This window comes from Glossina fuscipes, unplaced genomic scaffold (genome assembly GCF_014805625.2).
Source record: "Glossina fuscipes isolate IAEA_lab_2018 unplaced genomic scaffold, Yale_Gfus_2 28, whole genome shotgun sequence".
Classification (NCBI taxonomy): Eukaryota; Metazoa; Arthropoda; class Insecta; order Diptera; family Glossinidae; genus Glossina; species Glossina fuscipes.
This window is the reverse complement of record NW_023998423.1, coordinates 8,737,719-8,753,938: the sequence shown is the minus strand read 5'-3', so window position 1 is coordinate 8,753,938 and position 16,220 is coordinate 8,737,719. Positions and strand designations below refer to the sequence as shown.

The window sequence follows — 16,220 nt, the reverse complement described above, 5'->3', positions numbered from 1 at the left end:
ATATGTTTTGAAAAACTGAGCATATAACTGGATGGAGGCGTGCAGTGTTTCTGTTTGACTTTTACTGAACATTGGTTGAAGTCTGGTCTGCATTCGTCGAAATCTTTCCACGATTCTTTCCAGGTTTTCAGAGAAGTTCAATTAGAACGCAATGGTGGTGGTGTTTTATATCTGCTGCGTTTCCTTCCAACTAATTTGAATTTCCTTGTTCCTGTTTTCGTCCAGACCTGCCGATGTGATCATAGCAGGGGGGAACTTCAATTTGTCGCAAGTCACTTGGGGTTCCATTAATAAGACGGGTTTTAGTCTCCGCTTCAACCTCTGCGAGAACTAATATGTTTTCCAGTGAATTATTTGATCGAAATCTCTTTTAGTACAAACGTACTTTTAATTGTATGGCACACTGCTAAACGATGAAAATGATAATAGTTTAATATAAAAATTAGCTGCGTTGAGCGTTGAACCTCTTAAACATAATCCTTCTTACGGAAATGAAGCCTTTGTGTGCAAAGATGTCCAATTTTCAATATACAGAAGTCGCATAATAATAATAATACCAAGGCGTCCTGACGTCTTAAAAAGATTGGATGATGGAAACTTATAACGTCATTGAACATGTAGGCCTTTCATTTACAGGGCTCCATCCAGGTCCATTTACCACCTATATACCGAAACAAAAAAAAAGGAAAAAAATTCCTTTTTTACTTCAAATGTCTAATTAATACTCCTAGTTCACTAAAGCTTCTGACCAATTCTTCATCGTTCATATACGAATACATTATTATATACTGTGGCTATCATAGAGGGTTAACATATAGAAACTTATCACACCATTGAATAGTTTTATTGCTAACAGGCTTAAACTATTCTACTAACTAAACCAAAAAAAGGTAAGTAAAATGTTTAAGGCAAACGCGAAATTTTTATTTAAAAAAAATTGCAATTTTTTAACTAGATATCCTACAGCTTCTGGCCAGTTACAAGTGACTGAAATTAGTTGACTGACTTTGAATTCTGAAGAAAATCCAGAACACAGTGCGATAAAACTCATGCAAAATGCTATAGAAGATATAAAGAGAGCCAAAATGATGCATATTAGGAGAACAAAGATGTAAAAATAACGTTGCTAATGCTTGGCTACGTAGTATCGTATACCATCTTCCGTTAGAGATCTGGCATATTTGGCCATTAAAGTGGAAGCACTTAAGACTCCGGTAGTGAAATATCTGTAGACATAAGATGCGTAAAATTTTTTTATAAAAGTTATTACACAATATTATTACTCTATATAAGGCTCTATTTCCTCCAAAGTCCATTTTGATTTAGTTTTAAAGAGTAATCTCATTCGTTCATGTATATTTAATGGTAAATTTTCTTCGTTCAACGAACGTATGAAGGCAATCGAACCTTCTTTATCAAATATGCCCAAACCGCGTAAATATTTTTCCTAAAAATAATTAACTAAATATTTGAATTATAAAAGGGTTTTTGCCAAATTACTTCACATTTCATGCCGTCAGGCAAAGCCTCTTGCCAAGAGCTTAAAAATTCATCCACTCTAAACTTGAGCCCTGGTTGTAAAATAAATTGCGCCACTATACGTGCTACCAAATCTTCCTTGTAGGTGTAACGTTCTTCTTTGCCCCTTGTTGGGATTGCGTAAATTTCGAACAAGCCCTCTACAATTTCTTGCGGAGCAATTCCCATTAGAGCATTCATCGTTTCTTCTTTCTCCACCTCGTCAATAATCCAAGAGTTTTCATTTATTAAACCGACCATTAAATTAATTATTCTATATTCATATTCAGACTCTAGTATTCGCATATGGCCTTGTAATTCAATGGCCCTGTATTTTTGCAAACCCTCCATGAACTGCTTACGACTGCATTGTATGGTATCCTGTAATTGTTGGAAACTAAACAGGAATTTACGATCAATAAATTCTTCATTTTCCGGCCCGGAGTAGCGGGTCAACAGCAGTAGATCCCCTAATTTACGAAAACGTGGTCGTATTTCCCGGCACTCCAAATACTCATGAAAAGTGTTTAAAATTTGTTTTTGCTCCAAAGAACGATCTAAAGCCAAATCGTCTTCCGTGCTATCATTGAGACTTCTTTCTAATGAATTGTTGGCTGCATTACGAGGACTTTTTAAGGGAGACGTACTTGTACCGGCACCAAATTTTAATTCTGGCACTAGTAACAGGCTATTGGAAATCTCTGCACCCTTAACATCGTAAGTTTTCTCATCAGTGCATAAAACCACTTTCTCAGTAAGCCCTCCTTTAAAATATAATTTTTGTCCTGAACGGATTTGCTGCAACATATGCTCATCAAGTTCGAGTAATTTCAAGTTATCGCTGACCACACTTTCCGAAGGGTAATAAAGAGCCTATTTTTTTAAGATTATCGGAAAATTTCGAATATTTAGAATATTATATAGTAACATTAATTACAACCTGGGTAACTTGAGTTAAATTCCGTTCATCCAATTTAGCGTATTTAATTATATTCTTCACATCCTCCAAAGAGCGTACATATCTACAATTTCACATTTTATTTCATAAATATTCTAATATTACAAATTAATCCGACTTACGTTTCCTTCGTTTCCTCCATTTCCGCCAAATCTAAATTTTCCCGCTTAAAAACAGCTGCTCTCAAAATATTTTTTTTTTTTTTTGGTTGTACCAGAGAAATGGATAAAGGCTGTGGATTCTGAGGCTTGTACACCAGCAAAATGAGATCAAAGCATCTTCCTAATGAATTGTTCAATTGAAAAAGAATTATAAGTTTAGGCTGTATACTGTTAATTAAGGTAGTGGGAGAAAAAGAGATTACAAAGAAAAGATAGCAGCTTTGATAAAGGCAGTCAGTTGTTTGAGGTGTGCATAATTACTACGACGAAAAATTGCATATAAGTTATTGGTAAAAGCGGAAGATTGTCTAAGGATGTTGGCCGTTTTGCATTCAAAATTGAATAGCTGACCCTGCAGTGCTGCATTCCTCACACATATCACAGGGAACAGCCTTTATCATTTTTAAATAGAAGTTTTCATATGTATGATTGCTAATGAGCTTGTGAACTATTTTACTATCCCACGTTTTGAAAAGTTTTTAGTATATGTAATAATAATAGCAGGTGCATGGGAAATGTAAACAAAAATTAGAAATTGCGACAACAATCACTCACGGTAGACCTTTTATGGCAACACAGTACCACTTTTACGACAGCAACCACTCACGTTCTACTTTTTCGGCAATAAAATACACAACGTACTACTTTTACAATAACAACACAAAAATTGTCAAAAAAAAATCGTTAATGGGCATCTCTGCTTTTCTTTTTTTTTTTTTTTTTGTTTATTTTATCTTATAAAATCGGAAGAAAAACAGCTGGCCGGTTAATTGCTTTTATTTTTAGTGTGTTAGTGCATTTATAGTGAAATAGAAACTGCATTCCGTGCACTCCTTTTGTTTACATTAACCAAGAAACATAAAAATGTTACAAGTGGGGTGAGTCTACTATTTACTACATATTATTTATTTAATTATTCCAGCAGATTTTCCACATCATGATTACATAATATGCAAATGTTTCTTTCGTTTCCTATAAAAATAGCAGACAACAATTACGTAGACCTGAAAAATTTTTTCAATTAATACGTCAAACATCCACTAAACGAAATTGGCTGAAACCAAATGGCATTGAGACTGATTTACGCATTTACAATTGCGTTGCGAAACGTAATGTGCCTTTTATCTTGAACAATCAATACTTTGTAACTTGGTATACTTGCGGGCCGACTGTGTATGACTCCTGTCATTTGGGACATGCCAGTTGTTATGTGAAGTTGGACATTTTACAGCGTATTCTAAGACATCATTTCAATCTGAATATTGTGAGTGCTATGAATATCACTGATATTGATGATAAAATCATAGCAAAGAGTGAGAACCTAGGTAAAGACTGGCGTGAAGTAGCGCGCTTTTATGAGGCGGAATTTTGGGGAGATTTAAAAAAATTAAATGTTTTGGAGCCGAATGTCAAGGCTCGTGTAACCGACCATATACCAAAGATAATAAACTATATTGAACGTATTTTAAAAAAAAGATTGGCTTACATAGGTGATGATAATTCGGTGTATATGGATGTAAAAAGCGTAAAGAATTATGGAAAACTGCAAAATATCAGTTTAGATGACCAAGATGCGGGAGAGCAATTAGAAAAAGGATTTAAAAAATCACCTATGGATTTTGCTTTATGGAAGTCACGCAAAACGGGACCAACTTTTCCTTCTCCTTGGGGTAACGGTCGACCTGCCTGGCATATCGAGTGCAGCACTTTAGCTGATATGATCTTTGGCGATAATGTCCACATACACGCTGGAGGTATTGATTTAAGGTTTCCGCATCACGAGAACGAAGAATGTCAAAGTTGTGTATATCACGACAATAAACAATGGGTTAATTATTGGTTGCATACTGGTCACCTAAGTATGAAAGGGGAATCGCAAAAAATGTCCAATTCATTGAAAAACACCATTACCGTGAAAGACATGTTAGAAAAGTACACTGGTGATGATTTCCGTATGGCTTGTGCGCTTTCGAATTACCGAAGCGCTATGGAGTACAGTGACGAATTAATGGTTATGGCTAAAAGTAATTTAAATAAATTCAAAGGATTTAGAACGGATTGTTTGGCCTATTTATCAGGAAAAAAGACCGCCGTAGGGCTGGATGATTCAGCCATTTTCGAGAATCTCAAGTTTGCCCAATCGCACATTGATAGCTCCATTAGGGATGATTTCAATACGGCCCGTTCCATAACAACACTTATGGATCAAATATCCAGTATTAGTAGATGCATCAACGCACAACCCGGATCAGAAGTACAAACTGCTTCGAGTTTGGATGCTGTAGCGGCTGTTAGCAATTATGTGTCATTCATATTGCAATCTTTCGGTTTTGCTTTTGTCACCGCAAAAGAGCACGAAGTAAATAATACCACCGAACAATTCGACTTGAATGCTTTACTCGAAGATATTCTGAATACTCGTAAATCAATACGTGAAAAAGCCGTAGCTGATAAAAATGATCATTTATTCAAAATATGCGACGATTTGCGTAAATGCTTACTTCAAAATGGTATAGATATACGCGATCATAGCAAAGGCAGTTCCTGGAGTTTCACTAAGAGAACAATTGAACAAGAAAAATAATGAAATGACAATTTTTGTCTCGAATTAAAAAAATTACGAATATTTTTGACGAATTATTATTAATAGTAATAATTTATTGCGTTTTATAATATTTGATTGTATTAATAATGGCTTTTGATGATTCGATGCTAATATATTGCATTTGACGTTTTTAAATTATTATTAAAATTTTGCATAGAACTAAAAGTATTAAAGTGTGCCTGGGATCAAATTTATGAATATGTTTATTGATATTGACAGATGATATTATGAATCTACATATGCACCATTCAATTCGATGACCTTTTGCCACTTTTCCGGCAACGACATGATCCCATCGCTATAAAACTTTTGCGGTCTTTGATTAAAAAACTGTAACACATGGTTTTCGCAGGCCTCCTTTGAAACTAACTTGGCATCAATCAGAGAGTTCTGTAGGGACCAAAATAAATGATAATCTGACGGTGCCAAGTCTGGACTATACGAAGGATGCATTAGAACTTCCCAACCGAATTCTCGTAATTTCTGGCGAGTTGTTAAGGATGTATGCGGAGGTCTGTTGTTGTCAGCTTGGTATGCGATTACCTTGCTGCTTGCAAGTTCTGGACGTTTCTTCTGAATTGCTAGATACAGCCGTTCTAATTGTTGGCAGTACAGATCAGGATCAATTGTGCTACCGGGTGGGAGCATTTCGTGATGCAGAATTCCCTGCCAATCCCACCAAACGCACAGCAATATCTTCCTTAGCACTAGAGCGGGTTTTTCCTCAGAATGTTGACTTCCTCGCTTCGACAGAGACCTTTTTCGTGGATTGTTGTCAAATGTTATCCATTTTTCGCCGCTCGTTACTAAGCGTTTAAGAAATGGGTCTAATTCATTACGCTTCAGTAAAGATTCACAGATGGATATTCGATCAAGTAAATTTTTTCTAGTTAAATCCCGAACCACCCACACGTCAAGCTTTTTTTTGTAGCCCGCCTTCTCTAAATGGTTTAACACTGTTTGATGTGAAATGTTTAGGTCAGCAGCAATTTCATTGCTGCTTATATGTCGATCTTGTTCGATTTTTGCCAGAATATCGTCTGCTTTTTCTGTGCTTGGTCGGCCACTGCGGGGAGCATCTTGAACATCGAAATTTCCAGAAAGGAACCGACTGAACCAATTTTTAACTGTTGCCTTTGATAGTGTATCTTGTCCATAGACAGCACAAATTTCCTCACGAGCTTGAGCAGGATTCGTGCCTTGGTCGAAATAAAATTGTAAAATAGAGCGCAATTTTGCAGTAAGTTCACTCATATTCCAGGCGCAACCAGATGTTTTCAATCTTCGCATACACACTAACAACATTTTTGCTTTTCTGTTAAAAACACCAGCTGTTAAATCAACTTTGGTCCAATAATTCTATATAAGCTGAAAAACGCTATCTTCGGTCACTTGAGAAGTATTAATAAACAACAACTCTGTTTGTTTAGAATGGAGAAATGTTTGAATTTAAATAACATTGAATGTCGGTAATTAGCACATCTATACAAATTTTCTTTTGCAAATTACACGGGTCCCTCTTTTTACACGCCGTTTTGTATCTTACTTTGATGGAAAAGTATACAATAACAAAATGACGCACTGTAGATAGGGTGCTGTAATTGAATACCCTACATCATTTCGTTATTTCATTTTCCGATAAAATTCTTAAAATTTATATCTTTTTCTATGTGAAAGCAAAATTTTCATGGAACGTTACGTGAAGTGGTTTCAGTTTAGGAAAAAGTTTTTTTTTGGTAAACATTATTATTTCTCTACGATCTAGGAAATTAAAAATCACATGCTGCTATATGAGGACTTATTTTTCCTCACAATTCTTGTATGGATGAAGTCAGAAATCCAAGTGCAGTCAACTATTATGACAAATTATTATTGCGGTCGAAATTTCGTGATAAATTTTTAAATATTAAATGTTTATGTTTTTTTATAGGAACGGTTATATATATAGATATTTTTTTTTTTTTTTTATCTCACCAGTCGTTTAGAGATTTTCTTCTATACGTGCAACAGAATCGTGGTCAGAAAAAAATGGAGAAAGGTATAAGGAAAGATTGCAGTGGTCGTGTAACCATGGGAATAAATGCAAAGTGGTCTTCTTTCCCATCCGAATTTTTCACATCAATTTTGTGTTATCTTGAATTTTTCAAAATTGCAAAATTTGCGTAGATTATTTGTAAAGATAACGGGGGTATAAAAAGATCAAGAACTGTTTTCTTTCTTGAAGGGAATATGGTAGTAGTCGGCATCGACAACGTCGCTGCAAAGACTTTTCATTGGAAGGAACATAAGCCACAGTTATTATTCCGATTGAAAAGATTGTTTGCAGAAATAATTTGAGGTTTTAACATGACAAATTTTGTTATGGAAGAACAATTATGACCGAAATTTTATTGCAGAGAAGATATCAACAAAGTAGGCTATTGCGAAATTATTACACATTGCTATTTTTTATATTCCGCCAAATTTGAATTAATTTTTAGATTCTCTTCATACATTCGCGGTTTTAAATAAAACTAAAATGCATGAAGAAAAATTTTACGCGTAAAAAATCGCACTTTAGTGTCAAAAAGGCAACAATGCAAATATTGAGATCCACTTTTGGAGCTTAAGTAGTCTATGCATTCATATTTAGTCAGCTGTTTTTTTTTTTTTTGTGTAGCATTGCCATTTAATTTTTTGCTAAGGTGTTTGCATTTAGCAACCAAATGTACACATATTTTGTTTACTATTTTTACTTTACCTGGAAGTTTTTTTCGTAAAATAATAGAAGCCTTTGCTTGCATCTGAGTGTCTTTGGATTAAAGTCTGAAGTGAAGTATTAGTGACGTTATGCGTGACAATTCTAAAGAGGAAGAATATAGCTCTACACATAGCATCATGGCTATGCCGAAGCATATATCTTTCCCGGAGTTCGCGAATAGTTCTGAATTATTGAATGAATCAATGATGTTCCTTTTCACGACTTGCGCTGCGGCTATGCAATTTATTAATATTTATCGAACAAATTGGTGGCTTCCACAATCAAACATAAACAATACCCTGGTAAGTTTTTCATGAAATATAATAGTATAACGAACTTATCCATTCAATGCTTGCTGCTTACTCTCCCGCAAATTTATCGATGAATGCTCAGTGGAGGGAAGTTTTAAAGGGCTTATCTAATTTGAATTTCGAAAAGCCGGGTAAACAATTTAAGTTTTATTTCATAAACTTTCTTTTCTCAATCAGTGGAAGAAAAGTATTGTTCAGATTGTGATAAGTTTACTGTTTTTTAGAAGAAATCCTTTACCTGCTCAAATTTATTTTCACTCCTCTTCAAGGATACTTTTCAATATGTGTTATGTATTCGTGTCCGAGTACAAGTGAAATATTCGCAGGTTTTTTGGAATACTGCACACCATTTGGAAACAACGCTCTTCGAACGAAAAAAATTTTGGGAATTACAAAGCGTAAAAGACATTTTTTGTTAAGCCCGTTGTATCTCTTTCTTTATTTGAATTAATACACATTTGGCGAAGCATTTTTTAAAAGTTGTTTCTTTCAAGTTTGCCCCTATCGATTGAAACTCTTTTGTGGATAAACCCTCTCGTAGATAAGGCAAAAATAAAATGATAAAGTAAAGGTGCAAATGAATATACAATAAATAAAAATAAAATGATACAATAGAATTAACCAATAAACTTCGTAAGGCTTCCAATTAAAAAACACTACAATTGATTATGATCTCGAGAATATCAAAGATTCGCTCCACTCAGTTAGCCTCTATTCATTTGCATATATTTGATGACTTTGGAGATAAGCTCAGTGGTATGGCCTAACGAAGTACAATATTTTTTACTTGTTCCTTTACAGAATTTTTATTATATAGAACCTTTTCTAATAATTTTAATTGTGGCTATGAACTCACGACGTCTAATCTATTGTTTAAGCATGCGAGCTTTGGATTTGCTATTACCGACTAATTACCACCGGCTGTGGCGTATATGTAAATTCCTGATCGAAGATATTATATTAGCCATGCTGGTCTTCTGTATTGTGATGATGTACAACAATCAGAATAATTTATCCATTTTTTTGCTAATATATCTGTAAGTTATAGATCAAAGCAGTAAGTAAGGACAAATTTGTTTTAATTTTCTTTTTTTCTCATACTTTCAGATTTGTTGTGTATTATTTAATTTTTGGTTTAAAAATTGAACCATTTTTGCGTTTCATTTGTGAGATAAGAGGAGCTTATTTCAATGCGTTACCATTGCATTGCTGCACTGTTCAACCGCAAGCTATACGTGATGAAATTGAACTACTACGCAATGATTTCAATAATCGCTTGAAACAAGTAATTTTCACTTCAGTATTCAATGCTTATTATGCAGGATTTTTGCCTTGTTTCTTTGCCACGGCCATTCATTACAATGTATGGTGGTGTATGCAACATATAATATTCGTATGGCTTAGCGTGCTCACAATGTCCATTGTGTTTGCTTTCCCTAGTAAATACAGTGACATTTTGCATCGGGCAGCACTGCATTTGGGTTGTTGGTCAAAATTGGAATTAAGGCCGGGAGCGGATTGTGTGGTAAGTGCAGCCGCAGCAAATTGGAATAAGTCAACTTTGTGGCCTCATAATACAGTCACTAAATGCGCTGGAGAATTATATCGCTGTCAAGGACCAGTGACAGTCGCATTCCCTAGCAACTCGGGTCACTTAAGATTTTACGTACGTTTTTCTTTTGCAATTTTTATTTTTTTTTTTTGACACAAATTAAAACGAAAATCCACTTTCTAGAAACTCTTCCATAACCCGGCCAGCATTTATGCAATTTTAACTGTGGCGCAGGCTTGCATAATAATAGCGGGTATCTCTTTATTATGCTACGCGATTGAATGGAATTTTATATTATCTCTAAGCTTTATAACATTAACCAATCAGTTTACCTTTTTTAAACTTATGCGTGACTACTTAATTACAAAACGTATTTATCAAACGGAATGTGCTATAAATATAGATAAATTCACCGATTAAAAAAAATTTTTTTACAATCATCCGAATATGTTTTCATAAATTTTATTAAAAATATTTTTGCTCTTTTCTTGGTTGATCTGCAGTTCGAGACGTTGATTACTATACTCTTCGTGCAAGTGAGAATTTAAAGGGCCCCAAGACGGAGAAGGTTTTAAAATATTTAAAAATTTCTAAAATTTGGGAAGAAAATAAATGTAGACCTGAAAGCTATTTATATTTATTCAGTTTGATCTACGAACCTTTTTCACATCTCTTGTGTTATCTTGGCGATAAAATTCGTAGGCAGCCCACAAAGGAATTTGTAAAAGTCCTAATGTTGTTAAACACCAACCAATGACTGCAAAAAAAAAACAACTTTGTTAATAACTTTGTAAAAAGCAAAAAAAAAATTGCAACTTACTGTGAGCCGCACGAGGGTACTCTCGATTTTTATAGGTTAATGGCCTTAAATCCAAAAGAGTATAGATCAGTACTGATAGCAATAAAGCTGGTGATATTAAAGACCAGCATAAACGCCAATAAATGCTTGTATTCATGCCCAGCATGAATTTGATATCTTCACAGAATCTTTTTACGCCTAAAAATTATAATTAAAATTTATATTCTTCTTTTTCTTAATTATCTAAATTTTACCGTATATCCAACCAACCGCTACAAGTTCACCTATGGCCAATATTAAAGCAGTAAATGAAACACCGTAAAAATCTACCAAGTTCAGTATAAATTGCCCGCCAGGAGTCATGTACACTAAACTACACATGAAACCAATCACTGATAAAGACACAGACAATGACCAATTTGATATGAGGGGGAATCGATCTTTTACTACACGGATTATACAAGAACCCATGCCAACGGTACTGCCTACGCCTAAAATAAACAGCATGGAAAAGAAAAGAATGGCAAACGCCTTTTAGGTAGTTTTGATTGCTTGCCCTTTATAAAAAGATATGCGATAGTGTAGTAGTGAAGTGTCAACTTACCTGCGGCAGAATCTTAAATTTAGCTATAGCATCTGGATAAGTTATAAAGGCAAGCCCAGCGCCCCCTTTAACTGCATCGGCTATACTACTTTTGGTTTCATAAGATAAATGTCCGACTATTCCGAAGGTAATGCTGCCAGCGATTATAGACGAGCACGTGTCCATAGTGGTAATAATGACAATGTCACTAAGAAACAAGTAAGAGAGATTTAATCGCTTTGCGTCGTGTTGTTATAGCCACCAATTTTATAATCGAAGAGCTTAGAATTTTTTTGCAATGAGTTTTTAGATGGCTGAGACGAACGTTTGCTTCACAATGCGTCAATAAGTCGTTAGTTGAAAAACATTTTCTTTTTGCCTATCGCAGTGCAATTGCTGACGCTATTTTTACCCCTGCGCCAGTATACGATACATTAAATTTGTGCAGACGTATCTATTACCCGGAAGGGTTTAAAATAGGCCCGCCCGCCTTTTATTGTACCGATCGTTTCACAAATACTTTGATATATGCATTTTTGCCTATGTATTTATATTCTTGTTCAACGTGCACGTCGCAATATTTGAGATATTTCGATGAAAGGGATTGATTGCATCGTACCATTTTTACGGCAATTCCCCACGTAATGTCCCATATGAAAAAAGTCGTCATATAAAAAAAAAAAAAAATTGAGATAATTATATCATTTTTAATGCTTCTGATGGGGTATTGGCCCGTGATAGTAGCTTGACATAGAAATGAAGGCAGATCATCCCGTACAATGGTTCATGTGACAAAAAAAGTCCCTTTTTATATATATTTTAAATATATTTTGATGAAAATTAGTCCATAATAGTAATTGCACTTGAAAGTTACGTGGACTATGTTCGGATGGCGATGGGCAATTCTGCATACCCCACCATAAGCTTTTTTGGACACTTTTCCACATAAGTGCCTCATAAAAAGTACGCTTTCAGATAGAAACAAGATATAATTGTTGGGATTGTGATAGACGAACAATTGTATCCAGGTATAGGTTACGTAATGTCTGTTTTGCTTGATTATAAAATATATGTTCGGTATTCAGTTTTATAGCGTAAAGTATTGCAATCGTCAACAATAGATGGAAGCATCAACATAAGGGGTTAGTTATATTTTACGATGGCAAGGAATACATATTAGAATACATATAGGTTTCATGTGATCTTTGACTTTTGCAATCAGGATGGCGAAGGTAACACCACTTTCGGTGGTGGGGTACAAAAGAATTGTAGAAAGATTGATTTTTTAAAGCAACAACATAGAACTTACTTGTACACATTACGAGAAAAGTTGTTATAGGAAGCGTAGGTTATTAAAGTGCCAAAACAAATTGCTAAGCTGAAGAACACTTGAGTTACGGCAGCGTACCAAACCTGGAAATTGACAAAGAACTTAAATATAACGAAACTGTCCGGAAAAATTTCGCTTACCATAGGGTTTATCAAGTTCTTCCATACTGGTGTAAAGAAAAATTTGATTCCTTGCATAGCACCGGGCAAAGTTACCGCTCTAATCAATAACACCACGAGAATAATATAAGGAAAGGTGCCTAAAAAATAGGCCACTTTACCAGAGCTTTTAATACCTAAACACACGAGCAATATCTAAAGTGAATACTTCTCACGACAATATCTCAATATCTCATTTTCTGATAAACGATACCTTTTATAAGTACGGCACCTATGATAAACCAAGATATAGCTAAACATATAACTAAGTCCCAATTGGGTAAACCAATGCCTTCATCAATGTTATCATATTCCCGTAAAACGATTTTGCTGAAACAATAATGCAATTATTTTGATTTCTATCAAACTCGAGCCTATCTCGATAAACTTACTGAAAATACAATTCAGCCGGGGAAATTTTATTGGTTTTGTTCTCTATACTATTCGCATCTAAGCATTCGGAACCCCAGTTAGGACGACAATAACTCCATGGTAAAACGGGAAAAAATGCAACGAATAAAAATCTCAAGGTCAAAGCCATAACACTTGAATAATAGGTGATAGAAGCGATGGTAGCTAGAACTTGTCCAGCGGCCACTCCTGCAATAAAATTTCATTTAAATAACTAAAGAAAAATATATTATTTTATCTTCCTTTACCTTTGAGTATTGGAGCCATATTAAAGGCTTGTAAGCAACCTTTACCTGAAAATTGTCCCACTAATATTTCCATGTAGTAAATCGGTCGCCCAATAATCAATAAAACTATCAGATACGGAATTACAAAAGTACCGCCACCATTCTGAAATGCAATATACGGGAAACGCCAAATGTTGCCCAAACCTACCGACAGCGAGATGCATGAAAAAAGAAATTCCAAGCCATTACCCCATTGTTCTTTTCCGTTATTAATTTTCTTAACGCTCTGTCTATCCTCCAGCAGTAAGGATTCTGCTTTAATTACACCACTCATTGGAACGTATCCGGTAGGGAATTTTCTCCGTAAGAATTGATGATTTAATAGCTTACTAGCGACGACTGATTGCCATCTTATATATACTTCAACACTCGCATCATGTCAGGCAGGCGTAAAATCTTAATATTATCTTTATTAAATTATTATATCTGTTTATTTATTGTGGTTTATGTTGTTGTTCATTATGTGTAAAAAAAATAAAAAAGTTATATTCAGCTGGGGACGAATCTCGCATACCCATCATCATTAAAATTAAAATTTTTTACGTTTATGGTCATTGAAAAGTGAATGGAATAAAAGTTGTCTTCCTCTTGTTAAGAAAAAATTAACCAACCACGTCGCGATGTTCATCATATTTATTTTTAGAATGAACGCATTTGTTAGCAGATAATATATCTTGGTTGGAGGAATGTACAATGCCTTTTTTACATTAATAACTTTAAAAGAGTTAAAAAAAAAAATTTAATTACTTATATCTTTGTGTGGGCATGGTCGACTTTTTTTGTGGCATTTTTGCACATAAATAGTAGAGTTTTCTGTAAAGTCCCACAAATTTAGAATTTCTTTAAAAAAACAAATTTGCGTTGAGTTTATGTTTTACTGCAAGCTTGTGCTTTGACCAATTTGACTCAATACTTTTTTCAATACTAACCTGCGCACGGAAACTTCTGTGTCTGGAAGATGTCAACAACACACACCACACACCGCATATGTGCGTTAATCGGTTGAGAATTTCCCGTTGATCAAGAATATACATACTTTATAGGGGCTCTGAGGCTTCGTTTTTGAATGTTGCAAACGTTATGACACACTGAGTATACTGCCATCCCAGGTTGGTACATATAACAAAATATTTGTTTGTATAGTAAAATCATATTTAGTTTAGTTAAATTGCTTAAATTGTTCTTTACTCGCACAAGCCGAAGAAAATATATGTTCAGTGTTGGCGAATCTTTTCGTATTCGACAAAGTTCAAAACCTCAAAATACGTTTCTTTGGGTTTTCGAGAAGTTCGTTCAATTGATACAATCGAGCGAAAGTTAACATTCCCGTATAGCCCTTATGAAGCGACAAAGTCAAGTACTTCTGAAAACACTCTAAAAAAATTCGCTGAGATTCTCGCAATTTTGATTCAAAATTTTCTACAAATTTGCAAGCAGTGAATATCCTACTGTGTCATGATTAAATAAAATGTTATATACATTCGTTCTAAACGAAGAGAGTTGTCGGGCTTGTTATTTATATTGATTGCGCCGGAAAAGTGTATCGCGACCTGGAAGATCAGCATGGCCCCTACGTAAGGATAATATGGCGGGCCTATTAACGGCACCATGATTTGGTTTTTTGATTCAAGTCCTATAAAAAATTTAAATTATTTTTTATTTTTAATAAAAATTTATTAATTATAATATTCATTCTTTTATTTGTTATTATTAATAAAATTGTGTTTTAGTTGGTTAAATTATACTTTTGCACTATGTATGATTAACTATATTAACAACACTTAACAATAACTCAGAATAAAATTGAAAACATAGCTTTAAAAAGAAAAAAAAATTGTTTGATTTGTTTTTTCATCATCATCTTCTTCTTCTTCTTTTTGTTCTCGCTTAGAAACTTTAGTGAATAAAAATGTATGTATTTATTATGAAATACATATATATTTTTTAAATATTAAATTAATAAAAATGTTTAAATTAACACATAAATTGTTGAGGCACTTTTTGGCGTTTTGTTTTTAAACAAAGTTTTTTTTATATATTAAAATCTTTTTATGTTTAAATATTCAAACTATTTAATTATGATTTATTTTCATTTTAAAATATTAAATGATGAAATTCATTAAATAATTAATGAGCTTAAAAATGCTGAATTTGTAGGAAACTATTTACATAATTATTATGAAAATAGTTTGGATGTTTATCAAAACGAAATGCAAAACGAAGAGGGGAGGTAAGTAAGAAAAGAAAAGTTCTTTTACTTTCATTTTTATATATATATTAAGTTTTTTAAGTATTAAATGGTTTTACATACAATTTGGCACGTTAATAAATTATTTGAACTATTTTCAAAGATAAATTTTTGTTCTCTTCCTTTTTTTTTTTTTTTTTAACAGTGAGCACTTGTTCCTTACGTTTTAATTATTAATTTTTTATTTTCTTGTAATATTTAAAAAAAAAATTTTTTTTAAATTATTATTTCATTTCATTCATTATATCATTATGTTTTGAATTTTAATGGTCAATTTGAACGACGAACTTAAATCAAAAAAAAAAAAAAAAATCAAATTTCAATTCGTTGTTCATATTTAAAAAATCATTTTTAAGGCGAAATTTAATCCGAGTGAATGGATCGAATCATAGGAAGACTGAAGAAATAAGAAAACTTGAAAATTTCATAAAAACTTTGTGATTGAAATAACTATTGACAATTTGGAACCATTACGTCATATGCAAAAACATTATAATTTACGTTTTGTCTATGCGAGAAATTGTCACTTAAAGATACAAAGCTTATTTTGTCCCCCCCC

At 33.7% G+C, this 16,220-nt stretch overlaps 4 protein-coding genes across 6 annotated transcripts; 2 read left to right on the top strand and 2 right to left on the bottom strand.

Moving 5' to 3' along the window:
* Positions 1-1,000: 1,000 nt before the first annotated feature.
* Positions 1,001-2,681, bottom strand: LOC119636605 (sister chromatid cohesion protein DCC1). The gene is made up of 5 exons (XM_038032076.1): positions 2,599-2,681; positions 2,459-2,540; positions 1,501-2,391; positions 1,284-1,447; positions 1,001-1,226 (listed from the first exon to the last, which is right to left on the bottom strand). The coding sequence occupies exons 1-5, from the start codon at positions 2,616-2,618 to the stop codon at positions 1,127-1,129; spliced, it is 1,257 nt and encodes a 418-aa protein (XP_037888004.1). The 5' UTR covers positions 2,619-2,681; the 3' UTR covers positions 1,001-1,126.
* A 736-nt stretch (positions 2,682-3,417) lies between these two features.
* LOC119636677 (probable cysteine--tRNA ligase, mitochondrial) lies at positions 3,418-5,432 on the top strand. Of its 2 annotated transcripts, none has more exons than XM_038032209.1 (2): positions 3,418-3,515; positions 3,622-5,432. In XM_038032209.1, the coding sequence occupies exons 1-2, from the start codon at positions 3,502-3,504 to the stop codon at positions 5,219-5,221; spliced, it is 1,614 nt and encodes a 537-aa protein (XP_037888137.1). In that variant the 5' UTR covers positions 3,418-3,501; the 3' UTR covers positions 5,222-5,432. The 2 variants fall into 2 exon arrangements, with proteins under 2 accessions (XP_037888137.1, XP_037888138.1); XM_038032210.1 differs by having other exon boundaries at positions 3,419-3,515; positions 3,625-5,432.
* Positions 5,433-7,909: 2,477 nt separating this feature from the next.
* Positions 7,910-10,301, top strand: LOC119636725 (transmembrane protein 39A). The gene is made up of 4 exons (XM_038032292.1): positions 7,910-8,284; positions 9,095-9,330; positions 9,401-9,959; positions 10,029-10,301. The coding sequence occupies exons 1-4, from the start codon at positions 8,072-8,074 to the stop codon at positions 10,263-10,265; spliced, it is 1,245 nt and encodes a 414-aa protein (XP_037888220.1). The 5' UTR covers positions 7,910-8,071; the 3' UTR covers positions 10,266-10,301.
* Positions 10,210-13,752, bottom strand: LOC119636724 (sodium-dependent nutrient amino acid transporter 1). 2 transcript variants are annotated; one of them, XM_038032291.1, is made up of 10 exons: positions 13,375-13,752; positions 13,108-13,315; positions 12,930-13,045; positions 12,698-12,816; positions 12,537-12,640; positions 11,249-11,435; positions 10,899-11,175; positions 10,666-10,842; positions 10,505-10,602; positions 10,210-10,435 (listed from the first exon to the last, which is right to left on the bottom strand). In XM_038032291.1, the coding sequence occupies exons 1-10, from the start codon at positions 13,685-13,687 to the stop codon at positions 10,283-10,285; spliced, it is 1,752 nt and encodes a 583-aa protein (XP_037888219.1). In that variant the 5' UTR covers positions 13,688-13,752; the 3' UTR covers positions 10,210-10,282. The 2 variants fall into 2 exon arrangements, with proteins under 2 accessions (XP_037888219.1, XP_037888218.1); XM_038032290.1 differs by having other exon boundaries at positions 12,698-12,852; positions 13,375-13,748.
* Between the last annotated feature and the right edge of the window lie 2,468 nt (positions 13,753-16,220).